The sequence below is a fragment of the Carya illinoinensis genome, chromosome 14, assembly GCF_018687715.1.
Source record: "Carya illinoinensis cultivar Pawnee chromosome 14, C.illinoinensisPawnee_v1, whole genome shotgun sequence".
In the NCBI taxonomy this organism is placed as follows: Eukaryota; Viridiplantae; Streptophyta; class Magnoliopsida; order Fagales; family Juglandaceae; genus Carya; species Carya illinoinensis.
This window is the reverse complement of record NC_056765.1, coordinates 12794989-12808171: the sequence shown is the minus strand read 5'-3', so window position 1 is coordinate 12808171 and position 13183 is coordinate 12794989. Positions and strand designations below refer to the sequence as shown.

At 32.6% G+C, this 13183-nt stretch overlaps 1 protein-coding gene across 2 annotated transcripts; it reads right to left on the bottom strand.

Annotated features, from left to right (window-relative positions):
- Positions 1-2534: 2534 nt before the first annotated feature.
- On the bottom strand, positions 2535-10261 carry LOC122294455 (isovaleryl-CoA dehydrogenase, mitochondrial). Of its 2 annotated transcripts, none has more exons than XM_043103199.1 (15): positions 10009-10261; positions 9658-9741; positions 9525-9582; positions 9310-9434; positions 9177-9221; positions 8130-8178; positions 7914-8023; positions 6765-6841; positions 6066-6116; positions 5903-5967; positions 5449-5603; positions 5308-5348; positions 5170-5224; positions 3576-3632; positions 2535-3045 (listed from the first exon to the last, which is right to left on the bottom strand). In XM_043103199.1, exons 1-15 carry the CDS (start codon positions 10114-10116, stop codon positions 2899-2901), a joined length of 1227 nt encoding a protein of 408 aa, XP_042959133.1. In that variant the 5' UTR covers positions 10117-10261; the 3' UTR covers positions 2535-2898. The 2 variants fall into 2 exon arrangements, with proteins under 2 accessions (XP_042959133.1, XP_042959134.1); XM_043103200.1 differs by having other exon boundaries at positions 9658-9794; positions 10009-10168.
- Between the last annotated feature and the right edge of the window lie 2922 nt (positions 10262-13183).

Genomic DNA, 13183 nt, shown 5'->3' with positions numbered 1-13183 from the left:
AAAGCATTATATGGATGTAGAATATGGAATATATGAGGTTTGTGAATTGTGATGAGTTTTTGGGATCAAAATGCTAATAATGAAGGTTTAGGGTGATATATGCAACTTCAGGTAATGTGTGGACAGATTTGCTAATGCCTAACTTTTATTATATCTCTTGTTTCAACCGTACCATCCTTAGAAAAGTTTGTAAGTTGGCTTCTAACTTACTCTTAGATAATGTTTATATGATTTTGTATAAACACCATATTCACGTTATAAATGTTATTTTAAACACGAAATGTTATATGTTACGTAATGAGCATTCGGTCATTTATATGACATGTTGATATCTTGTTAATATTGCATGAACATGTACTATTGAGCATGATACATGAAAATATGTTATTTTTGCATGAAACATATTACATGTCATGAAAAGAAGCAAATGTCATGAAATATGTTTTGTCGTAAACATAGCATAAAAAACATTTTATCACGACCCAATGCTAGAATAGAGAGATATCCTAATGGAACTCATCTATCCACTCTGGAGTGACTAAAGATGTAGTGGTAACCCCAAGGTTGACGAAGAACAATCAATCTAGTTCCTCTATAAAGGATTCTAGGGTGAGGTCATGATTTAATGCTGGTAGGTGCATAAGTATGAAAAGTTATGATCAATGCATTGAAAAAGATATCTACATACCTTTGATAACGTAGTTTCAACTAAAATTGTACTACGGTCAGTGGCAGGTACTCACAATGTAAATGGGGAGTTGTGATGTTACTATGTGTTAATAATGATTCTAATAAGAGAAATGAGATATTTTGAAAAGATGAAGTCTGAGATGTTCTCTGAAAGAAAATGTGCATCAAAGTTTTCTAGAAGATGGTAAGGAATCTAGATACAAGACAAATACAATTTTTCTACATCTCATACAAGCATTGTACGTTTATTATCTGTCATATTTATATTATCTCTGTGTATGTTAATTGTTAACTTACGGAGATTTTAAATATCTCACTATAGTAGTCCAAACTACCATTCTCATCAGAATGGTAGAAGCTGTGACTGGACCAAAAAATGGTGAACCCTAACCCCTGGCTAAGGATGATTGAGGATGAACTAGACCCCCAAGTTGGAGTTGATAGTGTTTTTCTTGGAGATGGTCTTATACACCATACAGTGCATCAGAGACATGCTTTAGAAATGCATTATTTTGAAACCTGCTATGAATCCAGATTGTAATAAGGAGATGTGTTCTCCATAAAAATATTAAACTATTGCCTTACTACTTGGACACCTACTAATTAAGGCATTTGCTATGTTTAATTAAAAGTTGAGATGTTTTAGTTTGTTCTGGTAAAAAAATAAAAAATAAATAAATAAATAAATTTATATAAGTCACATTTCCTTTGCAAATTATTACATACTGCTATAAACATACTAGGAGGCATTGCATATTGTCTATCATGAACTGGAAGAGTAGCCTTGTGTTATATATCCAGATGCTCCGAGTCTCTGTTGCATCCCAAGCAAAAGTTGAGAGCGTCACATAAAGGGTCTCTAAGTTTAGTAGAATTGGGTCTTTTGTAATGTGCTTGTGAGGAGCTAATTATGTATTGAAGTCAGGTCTTGGAGGCAACATAGCATGGGAATTTATTTTGTATTAGAAATAGAGATTCAGTCCACATTCTTGCTGTAGGGACGAGTTGTTAATTTTCACAAACTGTAATGTGCATGTTATGCATGAATAATGAACAGAAGACAAGAAGTGAATCTATGGACTTTTTTCGTCGGCCCTTTGACGGTGAACAAAGGCATGAGTTTCAACCTTGAAAACTTTATTTACAAGCTTATTTATTGACACGCCAAAAAACATACTAAAGATGTAGAAACTATCACATCAATCAATATTACAAAAAACTACATTTGTATTTTGGTTATTTTATAAATAGTATAGGTCTCACGGTAAATGCCATGCTTACACATCAGCTTGTAACTAGCATTACTCTTCAATCGTAGGTCAATCACTTGTTTGGTGTATAAAGACCTGTTACTAACTTTGATCTCTCAAGTACATAACAAAGAGGTATTAGATCGAGCTAGCAGAATCATAGATGGATGGCTCCCAAGTCCCATGTTCCATGCTTTAGTAGCACAATTAGACCAAGGCTATTCCTAATTTGAGTGTGAGTACTGAGAGAGGAGAAAGAAACCATCAGCATAGTAGTAATTTTTTGAGTTCCTGCCAATTCCGACAAAAGACCAAAGTGCTGTAATCAACATAGGAAGATGAAGATCGGTTGTGGCAGAAGCAGGTTTGGGATAATCCATTTGTTGAAGGAGGTGGGCTTTCTGGAGGACTTGGGTGGACTACGTGAACTGGAACGAAGTGGGCTTAGACTGTCTACCACAATATTTACCATGGAAAAAAGTACATGGGTAAAAGCATTTGAGGCATAATCCTCATCCGATTTTAGAACTAAGAATCCGGCTCTACAGCAAAAACATAGATCAATTAAGATGATGAATCAGTTAAGACGATGAGTCAGTGTAACCCGACAAGCATTTCATTAAAGATCCTTTTGAGAAATTGACGGTTACAGAATCCATAGGAATATGAGGCGCCAGCATAAAAGTTTTTGCTGAAAACATTAGGCTTTGAGAATTCTATAGATTCACCTTTATAGTGTCCTATAAATGTTTCGTGTGAAAATATTCACATCAATGTAATCAATCGATAAGCGCATATGCACCTTTAAGTGAACTTTTTTCTTTGGTTGAAGCAAACTTTCATGCTTTACTGTAAAGAAACACGAACGGCAGGGCTGCATAAATGATTGTCCTGGATGAGGAACAGACCACTAGGGTAAGCTTTAGTCCAGCAACTACGAAAATTCACAGCTTCTCTCCTACTGCTCCTTGAAGAGTTCACGACCTATAATCATTCTTCTAATTTCACTAGTGCCAGCTCCGATTTCATATAATTTGGCATCTCGAAGCAGCCGACCAGTTGTATACTCGTTCACATATCCATTACCACCCAGGCACTGTATAGCCTGCAATATTGAACTTATTTGAGTGAAATGGTGGACAAACAATTTCGTTGGAAATGGTGGACAAACAATTTCGTTGGAAGTGGGAACTATTTTTGTTTGGGTGTAGCATATTATTCAGTGAATGAACTCCACTTTTGCCAAGAGGGGAAAAGAAGAAGAAAGAATGAACTCAAGTGTTGCTATAGTGCTATTTGTCCCAGGTCGACATAAGGAAGAACTCTGTTGGATTTGCTGTCCTTATTTCTCAGAGAAAAAACCATTGGAATTTTATTTTTACAAGTCAGTTAAAATGTTATCAAGATGAGAGAAGAGTGTTACCCCCCAGTTTACAGGAAGTATACAACAAAAGAAGATCCACCAAACTAGGAAAAGGGAACTAAAGATCATTTGTTATGCTAGCATGGGCTTTTTTCTTTAGGGGAGGGGGGAAGAAAAATCGCAAGTAATAAGGTTGCATCTAATGATGTATTTCAAACAATATATAAGCAAAACAAGAAATGAACACAAATAAGTGCTGCAGGAACTTTCACCTGCAAAGCCACTTGGGTGGCTCTTTCGGCTGCACAAAGTATAACTCCAGCACAATCCTGAAAATTTGTGTTAAAGTAAGTTGGCTTATGTTTCAGTTTAAGCATCCCGAGCTTTGCTACTTATCATCCCTACACACCACACACCACACTTATTTTTTATTTATTTATTTTTTGTTTTATTCTTCTTCAACTAATTGAATTCTTCTACTCATCATCCATACACCACACATTTGGTAAGGGAAAAAAATTTAAAATAAAAAAATTATGTGTGGTGTGTAGTGTGAAGATAACGAGTAGAATTTTTCATAAGGAATTTGGTACAAAGAATAAGAAAGAAGAGAGGAGAGAGGAGGGGGGGGGGGGGGGGGTGTAGGCCATTAACCCAAATTTCTTGAGCTAAAATGAAAATGGAATTAACCAGAAATCATGAATCAACCTTGCAGCATTTATTCAGACTTGGTCAAAATTACAATAAACACATGAATGAAAATCAATAGCTAACAATATGCACCGCTAGCAATGTGTAGATTATGATTGCCTACATGGAGATGTATAATGATAAAATTGGATCTTCAGTCCACCTAGATATTTCCATGTGCATTATAGCTGATATTATGATGGCAATTATTATAAACCTTGAAATAAATGAGGGTTTTGAATGTACACAAATAAAATAAAATAAAATAAAATAAAGGTGATTACCAAAACAAGGTTTGACCCTAAAGAGAAAAGGCACATATAATCTTGGAGAATAGATTATCCTAAAAGAGTTAGCAATTAGAAATAGCCCAATAATTTATATCACACCTAAAACACTTCATCGACCATACAACAAAGGAATTGATTAGCCAGTATTTGCAGTCAAAACCAATGTTTTGAATACCGTACCGGATGTCGTACCGGTCAAAGCACTGAAACGAAATATTTCAGTACCGGTACCATTTCGAGATAGTCGATATATGAATAAATTATATATATAAATTATATTCCAAAATAATAGTCTATATATGAATAAATTATTATATATATATAAATTATAAATAGTCTGGTCTGAATTGGGGGTCAAAAATAAACTTGTAATTTGAAGAAATGAAAAAATAAATAAATAAATAAAGACCGAAATACCGGCCGGTAATTAGGCCGGTACCGGCCGGTACGAAACAGGTAAAATACCTGTACCGGACCAATGGCCAGTACGGTATATGCCGGCCAGTACGGTACGGTATTCTAAACAATGGTCAAAACAGGTCAGTCTTCTTTACTCGCCAGACCATGGATAACAGTGGTGCTACCCAATAGACAAAAACTGAAAAATAAAAAACTGATGGTACAAGACTACAAGTGAGACATAGGTTTTTTTTGATAAGTAGACTACAAGTGAGACATAGTTAACAGCTTTTATTGTTGGAATGGACATCAGAAGCTCCACCATAACTGGAAAAATTATTTTATTGTAGACATATGCTTAGAAGATGAATGGATAATGATAATATGGAAAATGTTGATTAGAGACACTAAAGAATATTTACTTGGACCAAAATAAAGAATGAAGGTAACAAATATAAATGAAAGAAAAATAAGTGTCAAATAGCACCTTGGGGTTAACTTTTCCATTGTCACAGTCCCTTGCAACAGAATACACGTAGGACCTGGGGCAAAAAAAGATATAGTTAACCACAGCCATGTTAAATTGATGACTCAAGAGCACTGTCATGAAATCAGAATCCCATACCTTGAGGACTGTAAAGAAGTATACATGTCTGCAAGCTTACCCTGCAATTTCGGGTCATAATCAGCATAAGAACTAGATACATGAACAGAAATCAACAACACAACATCTGAATGAACACTTGTGCATATAATAATCATGAACCTGTATAAACTGAAATTCTCCTATTGGACGACCAAACTGCTCTCTCTGTCGAACATAAGGAAGAACAACATCAAGGCATGCCTGCATAATACCAAGAGGTCCAGCTGCCAAAACAAGCCGCTCCAAATCTAGCCCTGACATCATGACATAGACTCCTGAAATCAAACACAAACATCCATTAGAATGTCACGTTAGGGCAAAGACTAAAATTGAAAGATGCGAGAGTGTCTTCATTACTTGCTAGAATGAAAATCGGAAACATTTGAGTTGCATTATCACAATAACAATGTTTAGACCAGTGGCAACCATGGTTGCTTAAAACAATCAACACAACCAAAATTACAAGAGTAGTCAAATTTAAGCATGCAACATGCCATCACTGGCATTAGAGACCCGGTGTCATTAAAGTGATTCCTTTCCAATAGCAAAAGTATGAGATCAGGAAATGCAAGACCTTTTCCTTCCTGCCCAAGAACATTTTCTTCTGGAACAAAGCAATTCTCAAAGACAAGTTCGCATCTGCTCAGAACATTGCCAGTATTAGTAGAATAATGAAAAAGAGGAGCAGGAATTGGGATTCTACATAAATAAATTCATTTAAAGCAATGCAGACATACGTGTCACTTCCTCGCATCCCAAGTTTGTCTAGTTTCTGAGCAGTACTGAATCTGCATTTAATAAAAAAGCATTTGCTTTAAAAAAAATAAAATCAAGGATGCAAGATTTGTTGTTTCAAACTCTTATGGTTAAATAGCCTGCCTAATTTTGGTTTCAAATCATTTCAAGTGATTTTCAGTGAAAAATAAAATTTAGAATCATGTGGTTCTAAATGAAAGGTATAATACCACCTTGTTGTAGTATCTATTCATTTACCTACTGTTGGAATACAATTTAAATAATTAAATGTACTTCTTCCCATCATCTTAAACTATTGGCACAAGTGATGATTTAACATAGTATTAGAGCAAAAATCTTGAATTCAAACCTTGACACTACACTTCACCAGCCATCTAATTAAGGGGAGGTTTGGATGGTGAGTTGAGTTGAGATGAGAGTTGAAAGTTGAATAAAATACTGTTAGAATATATTTTTTTAATATTATTTTTTTTTTGGGATTTGAAAAAGTTGAATTGTTTATTATATTTTGTTTGAAAGTTTAGGAAATTTGTAATGATTAGATGAGTTGAGATCAACTCATTATCCAAACAAGGCCTAAATACTCCATGTGTTGGGCCCACTTTCACAATGACATTCAATAAAATGTTTGACTTGCACATTTGAAAAGAGAAGCAGTGAATCAGCTTTTGTGCAACTACCCAGGCATTCCCTTCTCAATGATGAATGCTGTGATTCCTTTTGAGCCAGCTGTGATGTTCGTTTTTGCATAAACAACCTGGCCCAATACTCAAAACCAGTTATAACAAATTTATATAAGAAAAGAAGTGCAACCAAGAAAGCAAAATTGATAGTTGTATAAGCTATTAAATTCTCTTTATCCACGTGTTTTTTTCTTTTCCCTTAAATTAATTAATAGGATTAAGAAAAATTGCAGTTAGAACTTAGATAATGTACTATTGTCTACTGCATGACTATCTAAGCACATATGCTGATAGATAATCTATTTACATGCAGAAGAATATATCTCAGAAGCAAACAACTAATTATTCAGAAATTTTTTATTTTTTCCTTATTTTCTAACTTTAAAGGGTGCCTATAGCCGTCCAATGGATTAAAAGTATCTTTTTTCAACCTCAAGTCATTCTCGAAGAAAGAATTAGCTCTTTGTCCCTACTGTCAATTAAATGGCAAAGATGAGTGTAGGGATAGTATCTTGTCAACTGGAACTGAAGAAAAAAGAAATAAGCTAAGCTCGCATTCCTTACAAACATAACAACGATACATTGTATGCTAAAGAAGCCACTTTATAAAATAACACAATCTCTGACCACTGAAACATAACCTCACAAGATAATGGGCCTAACGTATGAACAGAGCTGGCATTGGTGTTTCAGATTCAAATAGAAGCAACCTCCTGCTCTATGGTTTATATGTTTTAGTATTGAGATTAGCTTCTTTCTAGTAATATTTGAGACACTAGAGACAGTAAAGAGTTTAACACTGCCATAGAAAGTAATGGCTATTTTGTGAGACTAGCATGAAACTAGTTATTTATGTATTGAAACATGTTAGCCTATTCTCCACTGAGAACTATAAAAATTCTGAAACCCTCTCCATATTAATGAGAAAGAAATTCAGAGTGTAAATTTCAAGTGTACGCCATATGTTTTTTTATAGGTAAATTGCACACTATATGTTGGCTGACATATATCTTATACAGAGGAAACTGACACCTATATTGCCAACATATAATGATCACTTTGTCCATTCCACATGCAGTATACAATGAGCTAAATTATGATGATAAGAAACATGAAAACAAGAGGAAAGCAATTCCTACAAAATACCAATGTCTGGGCAACTGGGCCATTGGTGCACCACATCTTGTTCCCGCTTATAATATAGCCCCCATCTACGTGGTCAGCCTTGCATTTCATACTAACAACATCAGATCCAGCTGAAAACAACAGAGACAAATCAGCCATCCTACATTAAGTAAAGCTAGGTAGCCTTCAACAACATCTATAATATAAGACCAAAGCAGAGTAGTAGCTATAAGTTACCATTGGGCTCACTCATTGCAAGAGCTCCTACATGCTCCCCACTGATAAGCTTCACAATAAGAGATTCACTTGGTCAGCCACAAAGAAGTCTATCACACCAGAGAGAATTGACTTGACAACAAAAATTGAGTATGTGAGAGGCCAAGTGGTGTCATGCATTAGAAGTGAGAGAAAAATTCAATTCAATTTATAAGGAGCGCTCAGATTACCAACATTAGTCAAAAATGACCATATTAAGGATTATACAATAGGCATATAAAGTTTATCACATAAATATACTTTTGACATTGATAAATCAGTGGAGTTCAATTCCTTTATCGTATTCTCATATTCAAATTTCTCTCTTTTGGACTCATCAAAAGCTTGCACTTCAATGAGATTTCTTGGGGAAGTGGTCTACCTTCTCTTCTCCTCTGGTTCTTATTATAGCCTGGTTGGGTTCTTAATATCTCCTTGTTCAATAAACTACCTACAGAATCCAGAAATAGCACCATGGGCAACACCCATCTCCCTCCCCTCAACCCTACTGCCTTCCAAACTTATGTACATTAGACATAATAACCCATTCTAAAGGCTGGTCTTGCATCTAAGGATATAATAAAAACCTTAATTATTGCCTCTAGACGAGTCTAAAAGACATGCTTGCAATTCCATTTCGTAGCCTCATATATGTCATACTACTTAGTGAACATAATTTGCTCAGTTTGGTATCCATTGTAAACTGCTATATCAAAGATCTTCCAATGCTTCACTTGATGAACTAGTTCAACAATTAAGCATAGAATAATTTGAACATATAAGAACAACAATAATAACACAAGCAGAACAGATCTTGGCTATAAAATAACTTCAAGTTGAAAATAATGTGCATTTTGGCAATCTATACATTTAGCATAGTGATCTTTCAAGTATATAAATAATCCACTAAGCAGCATTAGTACAAAAAAATCAAATTGAAGTCGGCCAATATTTGTCATCAGAAATAATAAGGCATGGTTATAAAAGTTCTAATGGAAATAACTAATTTAAAATTGATCAATATAGAACCTTTGGCAAGTATTTCTCCTTCTGAGCAGGGTTTCCATTCCTCACCTACAAAAGGAAGGAAAAAAGCCGGATTGAGAACAGTTAAATGGCACCAGACATTATTAAAAAAATGAATATTGGTTCTCTAGATTACCAACTGATTAATGCACAGGTTGGAATGGGCACCGTAAGAGAGGCCAACGGACCCAGAAGCACGACTTATTTCCTCCATTGCTATACAGTGATACAAGTAACCAAGACCAAGCCCTCCATATTTCTCTACAAGAGAACCAAGAGTTAAGTACTGGATCCTAAACATAATCAAAACAGAACTTTAATTAAAAGTCTTATACACAATGAAAACACTACCTGGTGCTGTGATTCCATGGAGGTTGAAATCACCCATGAGTTTCCATAAGTTAACCTCCTAAAACAAGAAATACAATTATATTTAAACAATAAGGGAAATTATAACCATGAAAAGAGCATGAATCCAACATACCTTTGGGAAATAATTCGTTTGGTCTATCTTTGACGCATGAGGGGCGATGTTTTCTTGCGCGAATTGAGCAACACTTTCTTTGAACTATATTTATTGCATAGGATGATTTCAAATTGCGATAGGCATGATGGGATTCACTTACCAAACAAAAAACATATGATTGCTGAAGAAGGGCTCCACAAAAAAACAAAATCTATAGCTAAAAAACTTCCAAGTCAGATGAAAGTAATCAAAATCCACAAATCATTCGTCTCTTATTTCCCATAAAATAAATCAAGCCAAAACGCCAATCCAATCCCTTCATGAGATGGTACGTATATTACATACATATATACCGAAAGAGAGAGATACCTGTATCTGAGTATCATCAAAGAGTAGAGCCGTAGAAAAGGAAGCGCACTGCCTCTTCCCTCGGAAAACAGAAGCGCATAAAGACCTCTTTGAGAAAAGCCTTTGCATTGTCACTCTCTAATCTTTGTTTGAAATAAAAAGAGAGAGAGTTTTCAGATAGAAAAGCAGATGAAGATGATGATGGTGAAGCAGATGAATATGGTGAAGAAGATACGTCTGCCAGTGCGAGGAATTATTATAAATTTATGCTTCCGTGCAAAGGATATCTACTCGAAAATTTTATATGCCATCTAATTTTCATTTTATTAAATAAAATATGATGTATTTATCATTATTAAATGATAATTTATTACATATTTATTTATTATTAAATAATAATTTATTACATATTTATTTATTATTTTATTATAATAAATATATTAATAAAATAAATATAAAATGAGAATATAATATATAACATTAGGGCCTATTTGAAATTACGATAAGAGTCTTAAAAAATATTTAAATATTCTTAAAAGTTTTTTAATAAAAAAAATTAAATCGTTTGGATGTTACGTATTAAAGTACTTTTAATCTCAAATAAACTAAAAAGTACATTTGAGAAAAAATATCATTTTGATAATTTTCCTCAAAAGTACTTTTCTGGATAATGCAGAATATAATTCGAATTTTAAAAAGATTGTTAATAGACAAAAATCTTCATACAATTTTAAAATAATTACAACTTTAAAACTTTCAAGAATATGACCATAATATTTAAAAATTTAAATAATCATCATTTCTACCTCATAAAATATTTTTTTAATTTATTTTTAAATAAACGTAACATATTTGAAAGTTCTTTAAATATATGGTTATCAAATAGTAAATAAATTTTTAATAGTAGAACTAATTATTTAAATTATAAGTTATAAGTCTTAAATTTATAAATTATATTTCTTATCGCAATCTCAAACTACCTTTGATAATAAATACAGTTATAAATTTTGTAAATAATATTTATATTATTTTTAGAAACAATATAATTTATTATTAAAAATATATTTTTGATTTACTTATATTTGCAGTTAATATATGCCAACTCATCACCGTTTATCCTTTTCGAATCTCTTATGCCACGTGTTAATTAGTGGCAGGAAATTATTAAATAATGAGATATGCTCTACTCATAAAAAATTTTATAAAATTTAATTAATAAATTAATATAATTTTATATGATATATTATATTTATTTTATAATTGAATATATCACTTTAAATTAAGTCAATTTATAAATTTATTTATTTAAAATTTTTTTACGATTAAAACCTATTTTTAAAATACTTTAAAAAGTAAAAATACTTGATGAAACAGTAATATTATTTACTATTTATTATAGGGTATTATATTTATAAAATGAGTAGTAGATATATATCAATGCTATTTAATAAATAAACTTAGGGATATATTTACTCAATCATTTAAATTGTACGTATTGAGATTCACATCTGACTTATTCCATACGTGTAAGCCTAGACCGAGCTAATAACGAGACAAGCAACGCCCATCAAAAAAAAAAAAAAAAAACAAGACAAGCAACGCCTTCTTTGTTTGTTTAATTGCAAGGACAGGTTTTATTTTTATTTTTTTTACATTTTTAAATAATTTTTTAAAAAAAAAAGATTCACATCATCACTAAAAAAAACTTTTACTTAATCATTAAGTTAAAAATAAAATATCAATTTGGGACATTTTTGTATTTTTACAACTATACATCACCAATAAAAGTAAAAATGATATTTGTAATTTTAAAATATACAAATTTCGTGTATTTTGTAAAAAAAGTTAATAAATTTATATCATATGAAAAAATTATTTTTTTAATAATGAATTTTCTTTTTCAAAAAAAAAAAGAGAGTGTATAATACTTGTAGTCACTATATTTAATATTATTCAAATAAAAATAAAAAAGAATATTGGACCAAAAGATTAGTCTCCACCATTTTCACATTTTCTTGGATTAACTAAGAGCGGAGCCACCTAGAAGGTGGTTTCCGTTTTTATACCATTCAACTTGTGCACTGGGAATCCACATCTACAAATCGTCATGATTTGGGTGGTGCTGCACTTTACTGTTTTGGATAGATTGCTGAAGAAACTTGTAGAAAAATAGAGAACAAAATTGGACGAAAATTGAATAGAAAATTGATAATATGGTAATACTCCCCTAGGGTATTTGTCCTACAAGTTGGTGATAGATAAAGAGAATTTGGTACCTTTATTATGCACCAATGATCTCTATTTATAGGCTATGAGATACTGGTTAGCAAAGGGTTCAACTATTGGTAATACTATGGTTGGCAAATGCCCCAACCATTAACGAGTGACACAACCTTATGACTAAATCAAAAGTTTGTCTCTTTACACTTTCTTAACTATCACCCCCAGTGAGAACAATCACTATGGAGAGAGTGTCATTCCAAGGAGTACACCATTTGTTGGTCATACCCCTTAAAATGACATCTCCCACTTGATCATATAAAACGGTAATTATCTAGTTGAGTATTTTATCTTAGTACCAATATAAACTTTTCACTACTCAACTCTCATCTGCATACTTTTACAGATTGGCGTCAAAGTATGACAAGCCTCGTGCGCACATTTTTTTCATTATCTTATTTGATTGCACCCTTCATTGTATGTGATTCCATTAATCACATAGAAATGGTGACTTCATTTCACTAAAAATTTAGTGAACGACATTAATTCTTTATGACTAGATCAATACTCAATATCCTTGTCACAATTGATGACTTCAGCCAAAATACATAACACATGTATCGACTTACACTGAATTTTTGTTAAGTACTTCCTCTTAAAGTTATTCCCGAAGCTTTCTCTAATCACCTTATCAGCAAATTTACAAATGATCAACCAATTATTTGATTAATTAACATATACTGAAATTTTATTAAGTACTCACCCTAAGGTCATTTTTTAGGTTTGCTTTAATCACCTTATTAATGACTTTACAAATGACTAAAATTTTTATTTTGGGTATCACTATAACTCCAATTTCTAAACGTCTCTAGAATTTTCTGAATTATGCATGTTGGCCATGTGGTTGCTTTACCTAAGTTTCTCTCAATCTCATTCTAGTTACATGTTTTCTAAATTTCTTTAGAAATAATCCTTT